The sequence below is a fragment of the Macrotis lagotis genome, chromosome 1 (assembly GCF_037893015.1).
Source record: "Macrotis lagotis isolate mMagLag1 chromosome 1, bilby.v1.9.chrom.fasta, whole genome shotgun sequence".
Lineage (NCBI taxonomy): Eukaryota > Metazoa > Chordata > Mammalia > Peramelemorphia > Peramelidae > Macrotis > Macrotis lagotis.
In genome coordinates, this window is record NC_133658.1 from 49372419 (window position 1) to 49393414 (window position 20996).

The 20996-nt window shown below is 40.0% G+C and overlaps 1 protein-coding gene across 4 annotated transcripts; it reads left to right on the forward strand.

Annotated features, from left to right (window-relative positions):
- Positions 1-367: 367 nt before the first annotated feature.
- Positions 368-20940, forward strand: TERF2 (telomeric repeat binding factor 2). 4 transcript variants are annotated; one of them, XM_074200438.1, is made up of 10 exons: positions 368-638; positions 723-818; positions 2385-2515; positions 9047-9133; positions 9690-9836; positions 11718-11944; positions 12697-13086; positions 18346-18431; positions 18910-18953; positions 19837-20940. In XM_074200438.1, the coding sequence occupies exons 1-10, from the start codon at positions 383-385 to the stop codon at positions 19993-19995; spliced, it is 1623 nt and encodes a 540-aa protein (XP_074056539.1). In that variant the 5' UTR covers positions 368-382; the 3' UTR covers positions 19996-20940. The 4 variants fall into 4 exon arrangements, with proteins under 4 accessions (XP_074056539.1, XP_074056549.1, XP_074056555.1 ...); XM_074200448.1 differs by having other exon boundaries at positions 12697-13121; positions 19837-19971; XM_074200459.1 differs by having other exon boundaries at positions 432-451; positions 19837-20935.
- The last annotated feature ends 56 nt before the right edge of the window (positions 20941-20996 follow it).

Here is a 20996-nt window from a genome sequence, read left to right on the forward strand (position 1 = left end):
GGCAGGGCCCTGGTCGCGGGCAGGACCGGGGAGGAGGCGCGCGGGCGGCCCGGAGCGTCGCACGTCTCCTAAGCGAGGAAGCGCTAGGCCTCAGGAGGCCCGAGGAGGCCGGGACTTCAAGTCCCAGCAAGCTCCGCGGCTCGGGTGACCCGGAAGGATGACGGAGCCGGGGAGGGACGCGCAGTTCTCCCCCCCCCCCGCCCCGGAAGCCGTCGGGGCCCGACGGCACTTGCGCCGCTCCCGGGGCGGGGGCGGGCCCGAGGGCGCCACTTCCGGCCCCCGGGGCGGGCGTTTTTGACGTCACTGCCGGCGGAGGCGCTGGCGGGCGGGCGGCGCGCGGGCGCGGGACCTGGCCGCATCGCCTTCGCCGGGCCGAGCCGCGATGCCAGGGGGGAGCGGGGGCAGCCACGATGGGCACGGGCAGGCCGCGAGCCGGAGGCCGTCGCGCAAGGTGGGGCGGGCCCGGCGCGGGCGCCATGAGGCGGGCCTGGGCCGAGACGCGGAGCGGGGGGCGGGCGAGGCGCGGCTGGAGGAGGCGGTGAACTCCTGGGTGCTCAAGTTCTACTTCCACGAGGCGCTGCGGGCCTTTCGGGGCGGCCGCTACGCGGACTTCCGGCAGATCCGGGACATCATGCAGGGTGAGGCGGGGGGCGGGGCGGGGGCCGGGCCGGGCCGGGCGGGGCGGGGCGGCCCCGTTAGCCCCGCACGCTCTTGTTTTGCAGCTCTGCTCGTGAGGCCCCTGGGGAAGGAGCACACCATCTCCCGGCTGCTCCGCATCATGCAGTGTCTGTCGCGGATAGAAGAGGGGGAGAATTTGGGTATGGGGAGTTTCTTCCTTCTGGGTCTTTCCTGGGAAGCGGAGCATACCGGAGACTCAGTGAGCTCTCATCTGCTCCCAGTTTTCAGATGTAGATTTTAGCCCCCCCCCCTGCTCTGTTTCTCCAGTCACCATTCTGGTGATGGTGATAAGGAGAAACAGACTTAAAATGGGTTTTGGGGGGTTTATTTTCAGATTCCCATTCTAGCCCTTCTGCCCACTCCTCCCTCCCCTGAGAAAGCAAGAAACACAAAACGCCCTTCTACCTTGTTATGAATCGTGTCCAGATTCACTTCCTCCAGGTGACCCAGGCCTACAAAAACGTCTCCACCTGCTCTGCATCTCCTGTCGAATCAGGTGGTGCAGAAATGGAAATTGAGGCACCACGTTGGAAGCAGCAATTTATTGACAAAGCGTCAATTTTGCTAGTAGTAAGTAGGGCCTAGCTTGCTCAAGTAAACTAAGACCTTGACCGGAAAATACAGCCTTCTTTTATAAACAGAAAGAGTCCCCAGAAAAAAAAAAGTGACCATTTCTTAGTTAGGAAAAACAATATGATTGGCTCCAAAGCCTGCAGTATCCTAAGTCACAAAAGTCACAATGTGGATTACTTGGTCTTTTGGTTGCTAGCAACAATGTCTCCTTCCATCCTCTGCTGTCTGGACCGCTTAATTGATAAGAGCCCATCTGCTTATTAGTGGAACCAGAGATAAGACTTCCTTGTTGAGGAGTGCTTCTCAGGAAAGCTAAATTTCTGACCCTAAGAGAGAATTTCCACTAATTGTCCAAACACAGCCGGCAGTGTACAGTTGTCAGATTTTCTTCCATTAAAGGTGATTTATAGGGAAACTGTACTCTTAGACTTAAGAAAAAAGACTTCTTCAGGTAAAGCGTTTTTAATAGGGAAAGGGAACTTTGACATTTAATTTAGAGAAGATAACTTTTGAATTTGTGAAAATCTGAACTGAAGTTAAAGTCAGTTATGCAGAAGGGAAATATAGAATCAATTATAGAATAAAAGCAGTCAGTGAAAATCAATTTGATTTTCTCAGTGTGTTTCATCTTGATTCCTTTGAAATTATGGTTGATTATTGCGTTAGTCATATAGTTTCTAAGTCTTTCAAAGTTGAATAGACCAAGTTTTGAAGTGTGATCTTAGTTTGCTGTTTTTGACACTAGCAACTGTGTGTTTTGAAATGAAATTCAGAATTTCATCGCAAACTGACTCTAGCCTCTACCTTGGGGGGCTGGGGTTCAGGTTTTACCTTTGTATAAAAAAAGTCCATATGGATACTGGAATTAACTGAAATCCTTGAGGCATGTGTTTTCAATATTTCTTTGGTATTAATGGACTGTCAACATTGAACTACGACTAAATTTTCTGAACAATCTTCTTCCAACAAATGGTTGATTTCCAGCAGTTAAATTCCATGTGTGCTTCCCATATTTATTTGCTTTGACTCTAGCACAAGCCAGCAATATAACCAGTAAATATGATTTCTTTAGAAGCTTAGTTTGCAGAGCCATAGAAAATAGCTGTAAGTGAAAATGTTTCTCTTTATCCTAGACTGTTCCTTTGATATGGAGGCTGAACTCACACCTCTGGAATCAGCTATCAATGTGCTGGAGACCATTAAAACGGAATTTACTCTCACAGAGGCAGTGGTAGAATCCAGTAGAAAACTGGTCAAGGAGGCTGTAAGGATCAATTTCTCCTTTCATTTATTTTTTTAACATGAATTTTTTTGCAAATATATTGAGATTTCATAGAGTAGATGAATTCAGTCTTTTGGAATTGGGTAGAAGAGACTTGGGTTATTTTTGGTGTAAAAATAACTCCCCTTTCCCTCCAACCTCCACCTACTCCCCATGCCAATAGTCACAGGCAGCCACCTCCTCCCCTTTCTAAGACTTAGCTTGTCCCTGACAAGGAGAGGCCCTAGACAGGTCCAAGGCATTTTGCCTGTGGAGTTGACTTTACAGAGACTAGATAAGGTGTGGCTCTTCATATAAGCTCAGATCTTGTCAGAGGGACCCTATTATTGGCAAAAGCTGCTTGATTCTCACTTCTGTGCAGAGAAAAGAGGCCAAGGATTTCTGGGACTTCAATTTTTTTGTAGCCAGGACTTGTGCTTTTCTCAGCAAAGGGAGTTCCCTCTACCATTGCAGATTGGCCTGTTCTGCAGTTTTTGAAGAATTAGCCTGGGTTCTTGTGGTTAAAGGACCCTGGCAACCTCTTAGAATTTGATCACCTGGGGGGGGGGGGGGGCTGGGAGCAGCTAGCAGCTAGAATGGTGCACTGGTCTTGGGAGTCAGGAGGATCTGAATTCAAATGTGGCCTCAGACAATTACCTAGCTGTGTGCACTGAATGCCATTGCCTTGCAAAAACCAAAATTAAAAAAAAGAATTTGATTATCCTCCCTCAAATTTTAGGGAATATTATCATTTTGACTCCCAATTTTTGGGGGTGGGGTTTGTGAGTCAATTGAGTTTAAGTGACTTGCCCAAGATCACACAAGTAAGCAAGTATCAAGTTTCTGAGGCCGGATTTGAACTTAGGTCCTCCTGACTCCAGGACCAGTGTACCATTCTAGCTGCTCCCAGCCCCAGTACTCTATCCACTGCTTCTGGCTCCCAGTTTTGATAGAAGGGTGCTCCTCTTTCACGATAGTTTATCTGAAATGAAACATTACCCTGGAGATGATAGCAGAACAAAGGAGGCTAGAGATTTGCAAAAGAACTAAGGTGAGTTGGTGAGATTGGAATTGGAGAGATGTGGGATAACCTGCCATTAGAATAATAATAATAATAATAATAATAATTTACAGATTATATAACTTTTTTAAGATTTACAAAGCACTTTATAGTAACTCATTTTTATCTTTACTATATCTCTGGAAATGAGGATCATATAAGTCACCATATATATGAAGAAAATGAAACTAGAGATTAGGTAACTTGCCTATGTCTTATGGGTAGACTCTAGGGTAGGATTTAAATCCAGGTCTTCCTCATTCCCAAGTCCATGATACTCTCTGATGAGCCATTCTACTCTTGAAACTGGTTAATAGCAGAATGGATGAAGATGGTTGAAGGGATACAGCAATCAAAGGTTAGAAAGGGACTCTAGAAAGTGAAAAAAACTCCTTTAGGCAGAGTATAGAGAGATGTCAATTTATTCAAGTGGAGTTGACCAAAGGTTAGGAACCCGTGATGAGATGGCTCAGTGGATAGAGCACTGGCCCTGGAGTCAGGAAAACCTGAGTTCAAATATGGCCTCAGACACTTAACAATTACCTAGCTGTGTGGCCTTGGGCAAGCCACTGAAACCCATTGCCTTGCAAAAAAAAAAAAACCCCTAAAAAAAGAAAAAGGAAGGAACCTATGATGATAGTTGGTTCAATGAAAGGTGAGACTCCCAAAAGAGGAAACAACATGCACTAGAACCAAGATTCATATGCTCCTCTAAAATAAGCAAGGTTTATTTTCAGGGAATGGGAAATGCCTAAGATTTTTCCCTGGTCCTCCACAATCAGTATAACTATTCACTACTCAGGTGAAGAGATATTCTAGGTACTTTTTGAGCCCACTCTACCCATCCTTTCTCCTGCTCCATAAAGTTTTAAAAGTCCCTAGATCTGATGAATTTTAACTTTCTTCAAAAACCCCCAGTAGTCCATCAAAAGCTTATAAGTAAAAAGTCAGTCTGGCTGTTACTGGTTGTTTGATCAGGTAGCACATGGGTTAAGCAGTGGAACATCTACTGCCACCACCCTGCCCCTCCCCCCATCTCTTACTGACATTTTTATATTTCATTGGACCAGAAAGGGGCCCTTCCTCCTATACTACAGTAAATAATTTTCTATTTTCCTTGCAAGTCCCCATATACCCTGCCATCCTCAGAATATTCTGAGCCTCTGCCTTCCTTGATTCCTTTGGGGAATACGATTAGAGGAGGGAGGAACCAGCACACAATTCTGACTTATCTCCAGGGAAGCTTGTTCTAGATGAACCATATGGGTCCTTCTAGTACATGAGAGACAGCTGCTGACACCAGGACTGAGACACAACAAGAGCCCACACCTTGAGAACTTTGTGTCTCTAGAAGGTTTTAATGTCAAGCCCACCCAGCCCCTGGGTACCAGTCAGGAAATCAATTTAGTGTAGATCAACCTTATATACTGAGTGGTACTCAGAGGGTCAGAAGAGATCTCAAGAGGTCAGAAAGATGACCTCATCTAACCAGAATCCCCTCTGTGGCCCAGCCAACAAGTAGTCCACTGGTCTCTGGCTTTGGGGGGGGGGGGGATCCACCAGCTCTTGAGATAGCCCATTCCATGTTCTGACAGCTCTGAATATTACAAAGGTTTTTTTCTTGCATTAAGCCAAAATTTGGGGTTTTTTGCACTTTTCATTCTTTTGTTTCTATCTTTGCTCTTGAAGGCCAAGCTAAATTTGTCTATTTTTTCCATATGCCTCATATTTAAAAAGAGTAATTTTAGATTGAAGTAGGATGGAGGTTGGGACCAAGACTGAGAATATTAAAATAGTTTAGGAAGGTAAGAATAGGATACCTGGGAAAGAGAGTGACCTAACAAATTGTTGAAGAAATGGGGAGGACAGGACACAGAAAAATTTGGAAGACCCTCATTAAGCTTAACAGATAGGTATGAAATTGTCTATATTTGACCTAATTTACCTGTTCTCGAAATAGTGTGAACCCGAAAACTTCTTTTTAGTCTATGTTGCCATCTCTTTGTGCTGTCTTACAATGGACATTGTTGGGGAAAGGGATAATGGGAATGAAAAAAGGGTTCTCTTTGATGTGACAAGGAACAGTCAGCCAAGAAAGGACCTAAGAACCCAGATAGGGAGGTTTCTGTTTAGGGATATCCAGTCGCTTTGTTCTGGATTTTAACAGCTATTACAAGAATTCAGATTTAACTTTACTTAAAAATATTCTGCGTTGACTCCCATTTTGCCTCCATTTTATGTGTTTTAAATCTAGGACTAGAATTTTTCTTTATATTGACTTTAATCTTCTCTCTGTTCTTGAATGCAGTGGGTCCACTCCTTCTAAAGCTGCCCTTTCCCATGTAGAGTCTTCGAACCAGGGATTTTGGAGGAATCCTAGAAGATAATACCTCCAGTCTCTATCTGTTAAAGGAATCCTCTCTACAGTGTCCCCAATCAAAACTGTCTCATTCTTAACAAAGTATCTTGGTAACCTGAAATCAGAGAAGCTGATGACTTGAAGGGCACTAAATGAATTGTTCTACAAGCTGCTAATCACTTTGTCCAGATTAGCTTTCTATCCTTAACCTTTCAAGGCACACTTCTCTTTATTGGGTTTTCTTTGGAGAGGGAGGATGCCACGAAGATTATTTTCCTTTTCATGAATAAAATGTTTCTGAAAGTGGAGGGATAAAAGTGAAAAAAAGAAAATTTCTGAAAAAATGCCAAATGAGAAGCAATGGCTATTTTAAGAAATTCCATTGTGGGAATTCTGATGGGGAGTGTTAACAGTTAAGTTCATAGTACACATTTTTGAGACAAGTTTCTTTCCAAAAAAAAAAAACCTGGAGTCTCTTCTGTGCTCTCAAGCTTCAGTACTGCTTGAATACTTAAAAAAAAATGATGTTTATGCTCTGCAAGAATCTGCTTTTCAGGGGTGGCTAGGTGGTGCAGTGGATAGAGCACTGGCCCTGGAGTCAGGAATACCTGAGTTCAAATCCGGACTCAGACACTTAATAATTACCTAGCTACGTGGCCTTGGGCAAGCCACTTAACCCCATTGCCTTGCAAAAACCTAAAAATAAAAAGAGAATATGCTTTTCAGTATTGGGACCTGAATATACCTAAAATTTCTTTATACCTAGACTGATTATGTCATTCACTTTGCTACCATTTGCCTTTTTACCATTTTTGCTTGGCATTTACTTTTCATTTCCATTTTTTTCTTAAACTACATCTAGAAACTTAGTCATATTTTCCTTGTTTTGACTTTTTAGATAATCTGGTAAAAGATGGCATTTTAATTATTTTTTATTTATTTTTTGGTTTTTTTAGGAGTTATGCAGAAGGTAATGAGTATTTGGAGTACTTTCCTAAGAGAAAACATTTCTTAGGTGACAATACTGCTTCAGAATACAAATCATGAAGACAATCAACAGCACATTAAATGGTTATTTCTAAAGCTGCTGCATACTGTATTCCTTTTAGTGGATGAACCTCAGCCTTCTCAAACTAGTGGCTTGCTGCTAGGTTAGCCAACTGAAGCTTGTACCATCTAATTATAGAGCTTTTCAGAAACATTGAGTGAAGTAGAGGGGAAGGAGGTTCTATAAGGAAAAATTCCTTTCAAAGTCTTTTTTTAAGCCCTCTGTAAATGAAAATGAGATAGGAATGGAACATGCATACCTAAATTATATTTTAACATAGTTGTAAAGTTGCTATAAAAATTGGGAAAAGCATCAATTTGGGGCAGCTAGATAGATCACTAGCTCTGGAGTAAGGAAGACCTGAGTCCAAAATAGGCCTCAGATGTATGCTATTTTAATCCTGATTGCCTCCTCTTCACCACCACTCCCCCCCCCAAAAAAAAGCTGCAACTTTTTTGGAATAGCTAATAAGTCCAGTAGCAGTATTGCTCTATCCTTAGTAATTGTGCTTTCATAAGCTCATATTGGTATTTGAGAAGCCACAGAGTCCTTAACTTAGCATTGCCTTTGTAGAATATGATTATGCACATGTAATAATCTGAATAAGGCAGCTTGGTGATGCAGTGGATAGAGCACTCACCTTGGAGTCATGTGGACAGGAGTTCAAATTCAGCCTCAGACACTTGTCATTTAGAAACTGTATGACCTTGGGTAAGTCACTTAAGCCTAAGTCACTTAACCCATCTAAGACCATTTCTAGTCATCTTGATTCCTATCTGGCCACTGGACTCAGATGGCTCTGGAGGAGAAAGTATGGCTGGTGACTTAGCACAGTCCGCCCTCACATCTAATTTATGTGCTTGTTATGGTATTGTCTCCCCGATGTCATGGTCTTCTTTGAAAATGAAGGACAAATATCATTATCAGTAATCTGATTGTTGTTAGTAGTTTTTATTGACAGCAAATTTTGGCATGTTTAGAATAACAAGAAGATTTGATACTACCATTTTCCTTTTGCCCCCATGTAGCTGGGCAAAGAGCCTAGAGAAGATTGAATGAACTAGGTTTTCAGAAATGACATTTCTTAAAACTTTTTCTTTTGGGGTTATATACCTCCTAGAATCAGCATGTTAGAGGGGAACTCAGTGATCTTGACTGAACTTTTCTGACTTCTTTCTTAGTTCTTTTACTTCTGGAATTTGGGGCTCATAAAACAATTCAGTGAGTTAACACAAATTCACATTTTTTAAATGTTCTCTTTCATTTTACTGGATTATCCTAGAAGCTTTAAATTTTCATCTAATTTTTAGTTTCATTGATAGATGTCAATGTACTTCTATGTACTTAGGACCTGTTCTTTAAAATAAGCACCTTTGTTTCTATTAGAGCTCCTTGGTCCTCTTAGTTTGATACTTGTGGGAATAGTCACGTTTCATGTTGATAAAACTGCATTTGTTTCATTTTTGTTCTTTGCATCTCTAGAACTGAGGTTCTTTTGGAGTTAGTATGTTCATAGAAATTTGACTCATTTTAAATAAAAATGTCTATAAGTCTTTCCTGGGTCTAACTTGTAGAAGTCTGTGACTTTTTAATAACTTTTCAAAATGATAATGGAATATCTGTTCATCACTCCAAATTATATCAAAATTTAATAAAACTTGTGGCCTTTAAAGGGAACTGAGATAATAATTTCTTGAAATTAGGAGTGAGCTACTTGAAACAACCTCCCTTAAAGGGAGGATAGATGACTCAAATTGGCCTTGTTGATAATAATCCTACGGATCAGTTTTCTCCTTTCATCCTATTAGGAAAATTCACAATAATTTGCAAAGGTACTAATGGTTAAAAGTTTAGGATGGAAGAACCTTTCCTTTGTGGATTGGATTAAGTTGCTTGCTGTGGGCTGGCAATAATTATTCATGTTATTCAGGATTTCCTTTTATAAGGAATTCATTGATCTGTGGAAAGAGCTGTTGAGTGAAAACTTTAATTTCACTTCATTATAGTATGTTCAGTTTATATTCTGATTAAATTTATTGTTATTAAAGCAGTTCATCCCTTTTCTAGGCTGTCATCATTTGTATCAAAAACAAAGAATTTGAGAAGGCTTCAAAAATTTTGAAAAAACATATGTCCAAGGATCCTACAACTCAGGTAAATTTATTCTGGATTTGCAATGACTTGAGTTCCTCTTATTTTTTTGTGAGAAGCAGATAAAGACCAACCCCTCTGCTTGGAGAGTAGCTCCTTAGTCAGTGCCTGTTATATATATGTAAAACATGGTGATCAAGGCTAGGAAATGTAAAATGAAAAATAAAGGCTGTCCAAAGGTTACCCTGTCATGTGGTAGACTTACCTCGATCCCTTACTTTCCCCTACCTTTGTAACTATTGCCTGGATATGGGGGAAGACAATTGTTTCTAATTTACTTTAGCACCACAATTTTGTTCAGATGTTGACCATAGATTTAAGACATTCATGACAGGGAAGTTTGGTGGAGGGGATGTCAGTTCAGTATTCTTTTACCAAAAATCCAAGTGATGTCATACTTTTTCTTTTATCATTTAAGGTTTTCTTTTGCCATGTGGCGAATAATATCTTTATTGTGGTTATTTTTGTTGTTATAATGTTATTTCTTCAAGTCTCTTATAATTGGATTTTTCGCTAGTTGTCCATTTTTCATTGTTGTAAATAATGGTGTCTTATTCAGAAATTGAGAAATGATCTGCTGGGCATTATCCGAGAAAGGAACGTCGCACATCCAGTGATTCAGAACTTTTCCTATGAGACCTTCCAGCAGAAAATGTTGAGATTCCTGGAAAGCCACATGGATGATGCTGAGCCTTATCTCCTCACGGTATGTAAGTCCCCTCACACAGTGGATTTGGACATAAAGATTCTAAAGTGATAGGTACTTCTTTTCCTGTTGTGTATGTTTTGTTAACTTATAAAGATTCAGAGACATAAATATAGCTTCTTTAAGTGCCCCAGAGTTATTCTTCTCAGTCTTTTTCTTATTTTGTTGTATGGAGTCTATTTGTGGTGTTTATTAAATCAAGGGTGATAGTTGAACAGAGTGTTTTGAAAAGAGATGTAATTTGGGAGAGGCTTTAGAAGAAGGATAAGAGCTTGGTAGATGTAAAATGAGAGTGTTTAAAAGCCTGTGACTGTTAAAAAGTGCAGCCCCAAGTAGAAAGCAGCCAAGTCAAGGTTTATTTTGCCAGGGGCAAAGTAAGCAGGATCAGGCCTACCGAGAGAAGTAAAATGCAAAGTAGGAACTTAGAGGACCTTGGAACTCAGAGTAAGGCAGTTGCATTTGATAAGGTGATTGTTTACAGTAGAGATAGAAGTTGAAGCTTTTCGATTTGGATTTTTACTAGATTTTTGAAATAGTAATTTTAAAAATCTTGCATTTGCTAATACAGTGTCCCAGTGTGGTTGATTTGTACATCACATGGCCAGGGTTTGTTTTTTCTTTTAGATCTTTCTAACCAATTTGAAATGTTGATAGAGCTGGCATCAGCAAATTTCTATGATAAGCCTTCCTTTCTTGCTGCCACACCACTCCTGTTTATCTTCTGTGTATTCCAGATAGCTGGAATTTTAAAAAAATAAAAATTCATAGTCATTTTTATACTATTGGTGAAATGTTGGAATGGAATGTTAACAGTATAGATGGGGTGGTTTTTTATTTATTTATTTATTTATTTTGGTTTTTGCAAGGCAATGGGGTTAAGTGGCTTGCCCAAGGCCACACAGCTAGGTAATTATTAAGTGTCTGAGGCCTGATTTGAACTCAAGTACTCCTGACTCCAGGGCCAGTTTTCTCTCCACTGTGCCACCTAGCCACCCTGATGGTTTTTCTTTTCTTTGTAATACTATACACTTTACAGATCAATGGACCCAAAATTTTAAGGCCCAAGTTATTTTGTTCTTATGGTAAATATTTAAAGCTAGATGGAAATAGAGGAAGCCATAGATTGGAGTTAGAGCAGGGGTAGCCAACCCAAGGTTTTGCCATTACCTTCATAGGTAATGCAAGTGTGAAGAAAAAGAAATTTTCAGTGAAAAAAATCAATTACAGTAAAGATAAAATATATATCCATACATACACATAGACACAGTAGTTTTTCCTTTCTCCAGTAAAACACATTCCAAATTTTGTATACAAATGAATCAATGGATGGATGATTTAAATATTTGTCAGCTCCATTCAAACTATTCCCCAGGAAACATTGTGGCCCTTTGACACTTGTGAATTCTGACTCCTATCTTGGGTTAGGTTGACTACCCCTGAGTTAGAGACTCTTCATTAGGGACATGGTTGGAAATATGGAGAGGAGAAGCAGATCGAACAGACATGGAGGAAGAGCCTATAGGATTTGGCAACCAAGAGTGAACAACATTTGAAATATAAACCCAAAGTGTAAAGGTAATTAACATCACTGAAATCGGATCCTCTTTTCTAGTATCAGAACAGTTCTACTTAGTTTTTAAAATTGTGAGCTCTTTTTATCATTATTACTTTGTTTTGTGAAGGGAAAACATAAATTTGGGCAATATCTTGAAACAGCTCTTCCCTTCTCCCCCCCCCCCCCCCCCCCCCCACTGGCTTCTACTGACTTTAAGTTTGAGGTTTTTCAAGAGAACTCTTTCCATAATGAGAGTGTTGATTGTTAGGAAACAGGAAATTAATGGAACTTTGTAGAGGACTTTCTAATTATACTCTCCTTCCAAGATCGCAAAGAGAGCTTTGAAATCTGAGTCTTCGTCATCATCTGCTTCTGCTACTGTTACTGCCATGGCTAGCACATCTGCTGTGGGCACCGTGGCCTCGGCTCCCACTGCCAGTGCCACAGCTAATGCAATTACTGCTGTTCCTGTGGGTGAAGGTCCTGGGAATAGGAAGGAAGACAAACAACCTGTCCTGGAGCCCATGGAGAAGCCACTGAGAGAGCCCACAAGGTAGGAAATATTTCCCTTTGAATGAAATGTCTGTGGAATGGTGACAGTTGGAAGTGCAATAGCAAGTGCTTATTCACTTCTCCAATAGCTTAATTAACAAATTATTTATGGAAAGGAATCTCTTCTGTTTTTGAATGAGGTAGGAGTGAATTGATTTGTTCAAAATCCTATGACTAGTTCAGTTGGAAAAGGGGGTTTAACCATGCTTTCTGAACCTTTTCCTTGCCTTTTCTGCTCTCCCGTGCCATTTCTCAGATATTCAGAGAGGGCGGAAATTAAATGTGTGTAAACTCACTGATGAAATCAGTTAATAGATTTAAGCATGTGTCACTCTAGGTTGACATATTCAGATAGTATTTAATGTTGTTTTAACATAAATCTTATTGGTGTTAAATTGGCATACAAATTTGAGTCATTTTTCTTGTGGTCTCCTCTCCATAGGGGAAGGAGCAGAAGAGGAGAAATTCTGGAAAGAAGACCACAGACTCAGTTTTTTTTTTTACTTGCTTTCCTCTTTGTTATAGTCATTCTATTTTCTCTTATCAGTTTGAAAGAAAGCCTCTGTTTTGTGATTAGGTATGGAGTGTGCAAAAACATTTTTGAAAATGTTTAGACCTCACCTTTGCTGCGGTGACTTTGTCCAGTTTGGGGCACCATTACTGGGGGAGGACATAGATGTTTGGGTTGAGAGAGTAGCAAGCATCTATGACACTGACCTTCTGTTGTCAAAGTTTTCTTTGTTTTATTTTTAGACAGTTACCTGAAAGTCCTTCCATGTTTGGGATTTCGACTCTGAAAAGAGCATTTAAGAGCCTTTCTGATTCACAAGACCCTGAAATGAGTTTCATGAAATTGGACCAGAAGGATATTACTATTCCCAGTCCAGTGTGCCCTTCATCAACCCTCAAAAACAAGAGACAGAGACAGGATGAAAGTTCTCCCTCAGAGTCTACGGATAACTCTGAACTGCAGCCCAAGAACAAGAGCATGACAATAAGCAGACTGGTTTTGGAGCATGACAGCCAGGGAAGTGAGCAGAGTGACAGCCCAGACTCCTCCCAGGAAACTGTTGTGTCTTCTGCTTCTAACTCCACAGTCCTGAAGCTGCACAACCAGCCCCTGTCTGGAGAGAAGAGTCATAAGTACGAAGATGGTCTTGGCAGTCATTGTTTGGTTGGTTGGTTGTCTTAGTGTGGTTATTACTTTAATCGATGAAGTAGCTCATCTAAATTAAGTTATGAAAACTTGGTGTTAAGCTACTCCTAGAGCAAAACTCAGAACTGGGGATCTTCACCTGTAAAAGGGGCCCAAGAGGCATCCTAGGGCAGGAATGAGAACAGATACATCCCCCAACTGATTTCCCAATGGTTTCATTTTAGTGACCCAGCTGAAGCTATTTATTTCGAACCATTTAATTTTAAAGCAGTTTGTTTTAAGGAGACTTATAATTCCATTTTTTCCCCCAAAAAAGAGAATCCTTGAAGTCCCATGCTCATTGCATATATTTGAGGCTCTTAATCTTTCAACAAAAACTAAATATTAAGCAGTGTACCTACCTAATCTGACATCTAATGACTTTTGCGGTTTACCCCAGATGCCTTTCCAGCTTGAGTACCTTCCACTGCTCTGTACTAACTCTTAGTTGCTGCTAAACTTGATTTGGTCACCTTTTCTGGAATCTCAGTCCTTTTAGGGGGTCTGTATTTTTGCTCATGCTGTTCCCTCTCTAGCCACCCTATCTTTAGATTTCAAAACCATGTATGTGGACAAGAAAATAAGAAACTATCTATCTAAGCCTTCAAAATCTGTTCAAATCCCACTCTTTCTTTGAATGCTTTCTTAAAGATAGCTTTTTTTGGGGGGGGGGGGGGGGTTGCAAGGCAAATGGCGTTAAATGGCTTGCCCAAGGCCACACAGCTAGGTAATTATTAAATGTCTGAGACCGAATTTGAAGCCAGGTACTCCTGACTCCAGGGCTGGTGCTTTATCCACTGTGCCACCTAGCTGCCCCTAAAGATAGCTCTTAACTAAAAGTGAGTTCCCCTTCTGAACTTCATTTTCAAAATGCTGTTTCCCTCTGAATCTGCTTTACATAAAACCTAAATGTCATAAAAATTGGTGTCATTTCAGTGTATATTTTTCTTTTCAGGGACATCACATTTTTAGGGTTTGCCTTGTGTAGTTACTGGTGTATAAGATCTGTTTACTTAGGGTATAAATTACTATATGTCATTCTTTTTTTTTTTTTGCAAGCCAATGGGGTTGTGACCTGCCCAAGGTCACACAGCTAGGCAATTCTTGAATGTCAGAAGTCAGATTAGAACTCAGGTCCTCCTGACTCCAGGGCCGAGGCTCTAGCCACCTTGCCACCTAGCTGCCCCATATGTCATAATTCTTAAAAGATATCTTATGATTTCTTGGTATCTTGTATAAGCAGTGGAGTCAAAATGAAATAGAAACAAATACTTGCTCCCACATATTTATATAATCATGAATTCACATTAGCTTTATTATATTTCACTTCTATTTGTTAAACATTTTCCAATTATATTTTAATTGGATTCCTGAGCATTGGGAACTACCCGATACGATTGAGCCCTCTGCTCTGCAGCACTTGTTGTAGAGATGTACCTATATTAGGGCTGCAGAATGTATTTGTTAAATGAAAGTGATTTCTATCTTCAAGTTTATTGTCTGCTTAGAGTCACCAAACATGGTGACATTACAAAAAAATAAAATAAAGATGCAAGCCAGATGTTTGACCTCACCAATAAGCCCATAAGAGGGATTACTGACTAGAGGTGACATTGGTCAGGGAAGGTTCCATGAAAAAAGTAATGAGGAAAAGTGGGCTTTTGCAGACTCCCAACATTTGAGAATTGGAAAGGGCCTCAGCAGCTGACTGCCACTGCTTGAAGACCCCACCCACCCACCCATTTGAGTCAGCCCATTCCACTCCTCTAAGCTCAAACAACATAGCTTATTTCTCCTGATCTCTCCTTCATGGCAGTTCTGTAAGTACTTTAGCTTCACTGTCCTTCTCAAAGTCTTCTTTTATCCAGTAGTCATAGGCCCAGTTCCTTCAACCAATCCTCATGTGACATAGGCTCAAAGCCCTTTGCCAACCTAGTTTCCTTTCTCCAGACATGCCTTAACCTGAAGGGAACACCACTCCAGATGAGGGCTGACCATGGCAGAGAATGCTGTGTCTACACTTTTTCCCCCTCTTTGTAAGGGATACCTTTAAGGCAGCCTGAGATAGCATTAATTTTTTTGGCTGAGGATATCATACATTTGAGTTTGGAACCCACTAAAATCCTCAGATTTGTTTTCAGATTTCCTCATTAGAAGTGGTGAAGTGGGTTCTTTTTTGTCGTTCAAGGACAAGGCTACATTTATCCTTATTGAATTTTATTCTTTACAATTCAGTCCAGTGCTCTAATCATCAAGATCTTTTTGGATTCTTCCTTCCAGTAACCCCTAACTTTGTGTTATCACTAAAATTAATAAACATAACCATGTCTGCCTTTTCCCCTATCTTTGACAAAAATGTTTAGAGCAAAGCCCAAGCATAGATGCCTGGGGTAATCTGCTGGAGATCTGTCATATCAACACTGAACAGTCAACCTCAACGTTTTGGATCTGCCTTTCAGACCTTTGCTGAATTCATCTACTGGTTTTATTGTCTAATCCACAAAGACTACTTTGAGTGTGAAATTATCAGAAGTTTTACTAGTATCTACTTTCAGCTAGATCTGCAGTATTCCTCTCTTAGTAAGAAAAAAATTGAGGTTCACCTGGCTTGCATGACTTGTTCTTGATGAAGCCATACTTCAACTGAACTAGTTCTTGAAGAGTTAGAAAATGAGATGGAAGAGCATTATTTTAGCTGAGAGAATGGCAGAAGCAAATATATTCAGACAGTAATCACATGGTCCGTTTTAGAGAAGAAGATTTAAGTAACTTGACCACCATAAATGCTGGGAGCAGTTTAACCTAAGCTACCTGATAATAAAATGTCCTAGTCAAAATGGCAGTGCTCAAAAACCAAGAGGTCAAACCATGTCTGAGCAAAAGTGCTCTTTGCCACATACCAAGGAAGTAGTCATCTAGCGTTGGAGGAAGACCTGAGAAGGGAAAGCTCAAGTCTTTCCCAAGGCAAGTCATTCCACTTGATAACTCTGATTGTCAGAAACCTTCCTCTTTGCAACTCTCTCCTACTTCTCCTATTTCTGCCTTCTGGAGTTAATCAGAACTAGTCTGAAACCCCTTTTATGTGACAACCTTTCAAAGACTTGGCAGTTATCTTTCATCTCTGAGACTTTTCTTCCTTCCCCAGGCTAAAAAAATCCCTCAACCCTTTTGCCAGTCTTAATATAGCATGAATTTGCAGTCTTGAGGTCTGTCACTCTCTGGGTTACTTCTAAAATGTGGCACCCAATAAAATATGGTTTGGCTAGGGCAGAGGACAAAGGAACCATGGTTTCCCTGTTTCTCAGTGCAGCAGTGATATCCAGTGCTATATTATACCTTTGACTGTTGAACTTACAGTCTATTAAAAAAACAAGATTTTTTTCTCCAGATAATTGCTTTCTACCTATTTCCAAATCTTTATGATTTATGAAGTTGATTTTTATGAATGTATGAATCCTGATGCAGCTGCCCTTAAGAATCAATTGATCCAAATCACTGTTAAAAATATTAAACAGCACAGGGCCATGTGCAGTTCTGAGGGAGCCCTTCACTGAAACTTTTTTAAGTTGGCATTGAATGATTGAGATAGGATCCATTCCAGATCTGTGGATAGTGGATACTACAAGTGTTAGTAGGGTTTTTTTAGTTTTTTTTGCAAGGTAATGGGATTAAGTGACTTGCCCAAGGTCACACAACTAGGTAATTATTGTCTGAGGCTGGATTTGAACTCAGGTTCTCCTGGCTGCAGGGCTAGTACTTTATTCACTGTGTCAACTAGCTTCCCCTTTGTAAGATTTTCAGTTCAAAATTTTACCGTGAATATTAGTAGTTTTATCTAACCTTCATTGACCACAAGAAGATGAGAAACTTTGTCAAATTCTTGGCATGTTTTAGATTTGCCATTGTTTCCCACATTTTGTGTTTTGTACAATCCAGATTGATTTTAGCATTCTCTTGAGTTAGCAATCTAGTAACCTTTTCAAAAAAGCACAGTAGGTTAGTCTGGCATGACTTATTTTTGGTGAAACCATGCCATGCTAGCCTGAGGTTACTGTTCCCCGCCAACATTATCCTGTAGTTTTGCAGCATCTTCCATTGGATATTTGAAAACTGCAAACTGACTTGTCAATCATTTTTGCTTAGTGTCTGAAAAAACTTTTTTTAAAAAGAATTTTAGAGGAGGAAAATAGCCAACAACTTGATTTTTGAGGGTTTAAGATACATTTTGAAGGATGGGTAGCATTGGACTATCCAAGTTTTGAATGGCAGCCTAATCAGGGAGAAGAGTATGAGCAGAAATTCCTAGTTCTGTACAAAGCATCCGTATTTCCACTGTCTTGGTAAAATTTTACTATGGACCACTCCGATCTATATAACTTCTTGAGATATTTTCATGTTTGCTTTGTAAAACAGCATCAGATGCTTTTGTAATGCAATATGATTATCCTTTTGTTTGCTGTTTATTCTCAAAGTAGTTGTGGTTAATTTAATTAGTGGTTAATTACTGACTACTTAGTAAAATAACTAAGAACTCAGGTTCCTAGAGATGATACATATTTTTTAAAAAATTGTAATTAGGAAAACACCAAATATTATTTTTCTTCAAGCATCCTTTAACATTACTCTTAACAAGAATTTCAGGTCTAGATAGTGGATCTGTTGGTAAAACTCTGGGTTTCAGAGTATGCTTTCTGTCCCTATGACTTAGGTGGGAATGCCACCTTAACAAATACTAGTTTAGAGACTCTGCTACTGAACTAAACTCCAGACCAAGGAGGTTAACCAAAGGGTAAACCATAATCCTGGCACCAGGGCACCAGTGCTTTATTTTGTTGACATCGTGAGGAGAGTAGTCTTTAATAGACTTTAAGGTTTTAATGGACATAGGTTGTGATTTGTGTTTATTTTTTTACAAAGGGTTTTTGCTTTTAGGTTTTTGCAAGGCAATGGGGTTAAGTGGCTTGCCCAAGGCCACACAGCTAGGTAATTATTAAGTGTCTGAGGTTGGATTTGAACTCAGGTCCTCCTGACTCCAGGGACGGTGCTCTATCCACTGCGCCTCCTAGCCACCCCAGCAAAGGGGTTTTTCTGTCCTTGATATATTGTCTTTAAAGTCCATTAATGTTTGTGTAATTTGCGTAGTGGATAGGTTTCTTTAGATTTAATCACTATGTTATACCTACATATATTTTTGGGCTTTCCTTCAGAGTACACAAAGACAAATGGAACAGCTCCAATGGGCTTGAAGAAAGAGATTCCTGGTTGGAGGAGGAGGAACTCTTTCATGTCCAGGGTAAGTATGCAAAAACATCCTCGCACACAGTATGTGTATCTATGATTTCTTCATGCATGAAGGATACTGACATCTTTGACTTTGATCTTCACTTCTGACTGCCATCCTTCAGGCCTGTTTTTTATACTGTGAATCATAAAACACTAATTTAGAAATTTCATTTTTTTATAACCTCTCAATAAAAATCTGCTACTTTAAATTTTCTCCTGGTCTTCTGTTAGATGGTTTTTGAATATGCTTTTGTTCGATTGATAGGACTAATAACAAAATAAAGCTTGGTGTTATTAAAAAGGACAGATGGACTTGTCCAACTCTGACAGCCTTCACTGTTTTAACAGACTTTGTAAAAGGCTCCATTTTCATCCATTTGAACTAAGGACCCCTTTTTGTTCCTTTTGGGCTCTTTATTCTGTCTGTTGGCTTTGGTTTGTATAGTGAAAACTGGATGTAAATGAGTTTCCTTTTTGTTTTGCAACAGGATCAGATGGAAACAATATTTCAGTCACTGGAGCAAAAAAGCAGGTAATATAGACTATAGAATCTTCCTTTAAAAATGTAACTGGGGGTGGCTAGGTGTTAGGATGTAGAGGATGATATGAAAAGTATCTGCAAATTTTAGTATTTCATAATTAGAAACTTTTTTGAAAAGATGAAATAACCTGACCTCAGATGATATAACTAAAGGGGCAGGTATTCTTCAGAAGGAAAATTGAGGGTCTCTTTTTTTTTTTAAGTTTTTGCAGGATGATGGGGTTAAGTGACTTGCTCAAGATCACACAGCTAAGTATTACATGTTTGAGGCCATATTTGAACTCGGGGTCTCCTGACTCCAGGACTGGTGCTCTATCCACTGCACCACCTAGTTGCCCCTCCTTGTATTTTCTGAGCCTACTGTTTTGCATAGTGCCTGTCAAAGCATAGGCACTTCATAAGTATTTATTGATTAAATATTGAGTCAGGAGGCACTATGTATATGTCACTTGGTCACAGAAAGCTCATCATGAGGTGTTTTTTTTGTTTTGACTTTTAAAATTATAGGAAGTAGAGCTGCTTAAATTTAGGGGAAGTTTGTGGCATTGTTTCAGCTTATACTGATGACTTGTTTCTTAAATGGAGAAAAGATCTTTAGAAGCTGGCAGTGCCATTGGGAAGCAATTTCTAAATAAATAATAACTGAAAATTGTTATTTCATTAATAATTTAATTTAACTGTGCTTTTAAAATACCATAGTATTGAAAGCTTTTAAAATGATTGTACATTTTGCCCTTTCTTAGTAGTTTCAGTGTCAACAAAAAAAATTTTCTAGGAGCTTTTATTTATCTTCTTTGGTGCTTTGAGCATCCTGTTAGAATTTCTCAGGAGACAGATTATGAGAAGTCTCTCTTTTTTTTTTTTTTTTTTTCAGAAATGGACTGTGCAAGAGAGTGAGTGGGTCAAGGCTGGAGTGAAAAAATATGGAGAAGGAAACTGGGCTGCTATTTCCAAAAATTTCCCTTTTGTTAACCGAACAGCTGTGATGATCAAGGACCGCTGGAGGACCATGAAAAAACTGGGAATGAACTGAAAATTTCTTTTCTTTTCTCAGAATTAATAGGGGCATGTTTTCAAATAGTTGCCCTCTATTCCATGCTTTCTTTCATAAATTGGACTGGGTTGATGAGTTTGGGGCAACTGGCTTCTTTAGTTGTAGAGGTCTTTGTCCTGTTTTATATGCTGTCAGAAAGCATCCGGAGTTAAGGAGGAGAGCCCCAACCCGGCCTTCTACATGGGAATGACTGAGATTCATAGTTTGGGGATGACCAGGAGGTTGCCAGCTACTGTGTTCTCTTGTGGCTTCAATCAGAACTGAAAACCCCCACCAGTCAGTAGAAATGGACCCCCAAGTAAGAGTGGAATTGCCATCCTGAAGTTAGAATTGTGAATATTATTTTGAATAAATTGGTCCTAGGAAGAGTTTTGAGCTGAAGCCAAGGCAAGGAGCATCCTCTATGATGAGCCCAGGTGGAAGAGAGTTGTTTGTGTCATGGAGAAAGAAAGTCTTCACCAGTTGTGATTCTCACCAGATCCTAAACTGCTCTGTTCTGTGCCAGAGAGGCTTTGAGCCTTGATTCTCACGTGACTGAACTGGTGTGGGGTTTTTCTTTTTGTAAAATTGTGTGTTGTAGGTGAGCTTAAGTCTTTTCCCTTCTACTCTGGATCCTGGAAGCTTTAAAGAAGCCTGAATATAGCCCTTAGTTCTGTTCTTAGTTTGTGAAATGTTTGCAGCTGCTTGATTCCCCTCGTTGTGCTTTTAAAGGTTGGTGTGTTGTCACGCTGGAGCTCACCACTCCTTCTGGCTCCTTCCATATTATTTTGTGCTTGCTGTCTCTCAGACACCCTTGAGGAAAGGCCTAAAAGGTCTCTTTTTAGACACAACTTTCAGTAAATGTTTTCTGTAATTTTTTTTAAAAGATGAGTATTAATTATTGTCTATTACTTGTAGCATTCTTCATTAAAATACTGTTTCCCTCACAGTTGTATGTAGATGTTCAGTAGCATAGGTTGTGGTTAAGAAACAAAGGGCTT

Coding starts and splice junctions, on each gene's coding strand:
- TERF2 (XM_074200438.1), top strand. CDS start 383: ATGCCAGGGGGGAGCGGGGGCAGCCACGATGGGCACGGGCAGGCCGCG. Junction 819..2,384: donor AGAAGAGGGGGAGAATTTGG/GTATGGGGAGTT, acceptor TCTTTATCCTAG/ACTGTTCCTTTGATATGGAG. Junction 18,954..19,836: donor TCACTGGAGCAAAAAAGCAG/GTAATATAGACT, acceptor TTTTTTTTTCAG/AAATGGACTGTGCAAGAGAG.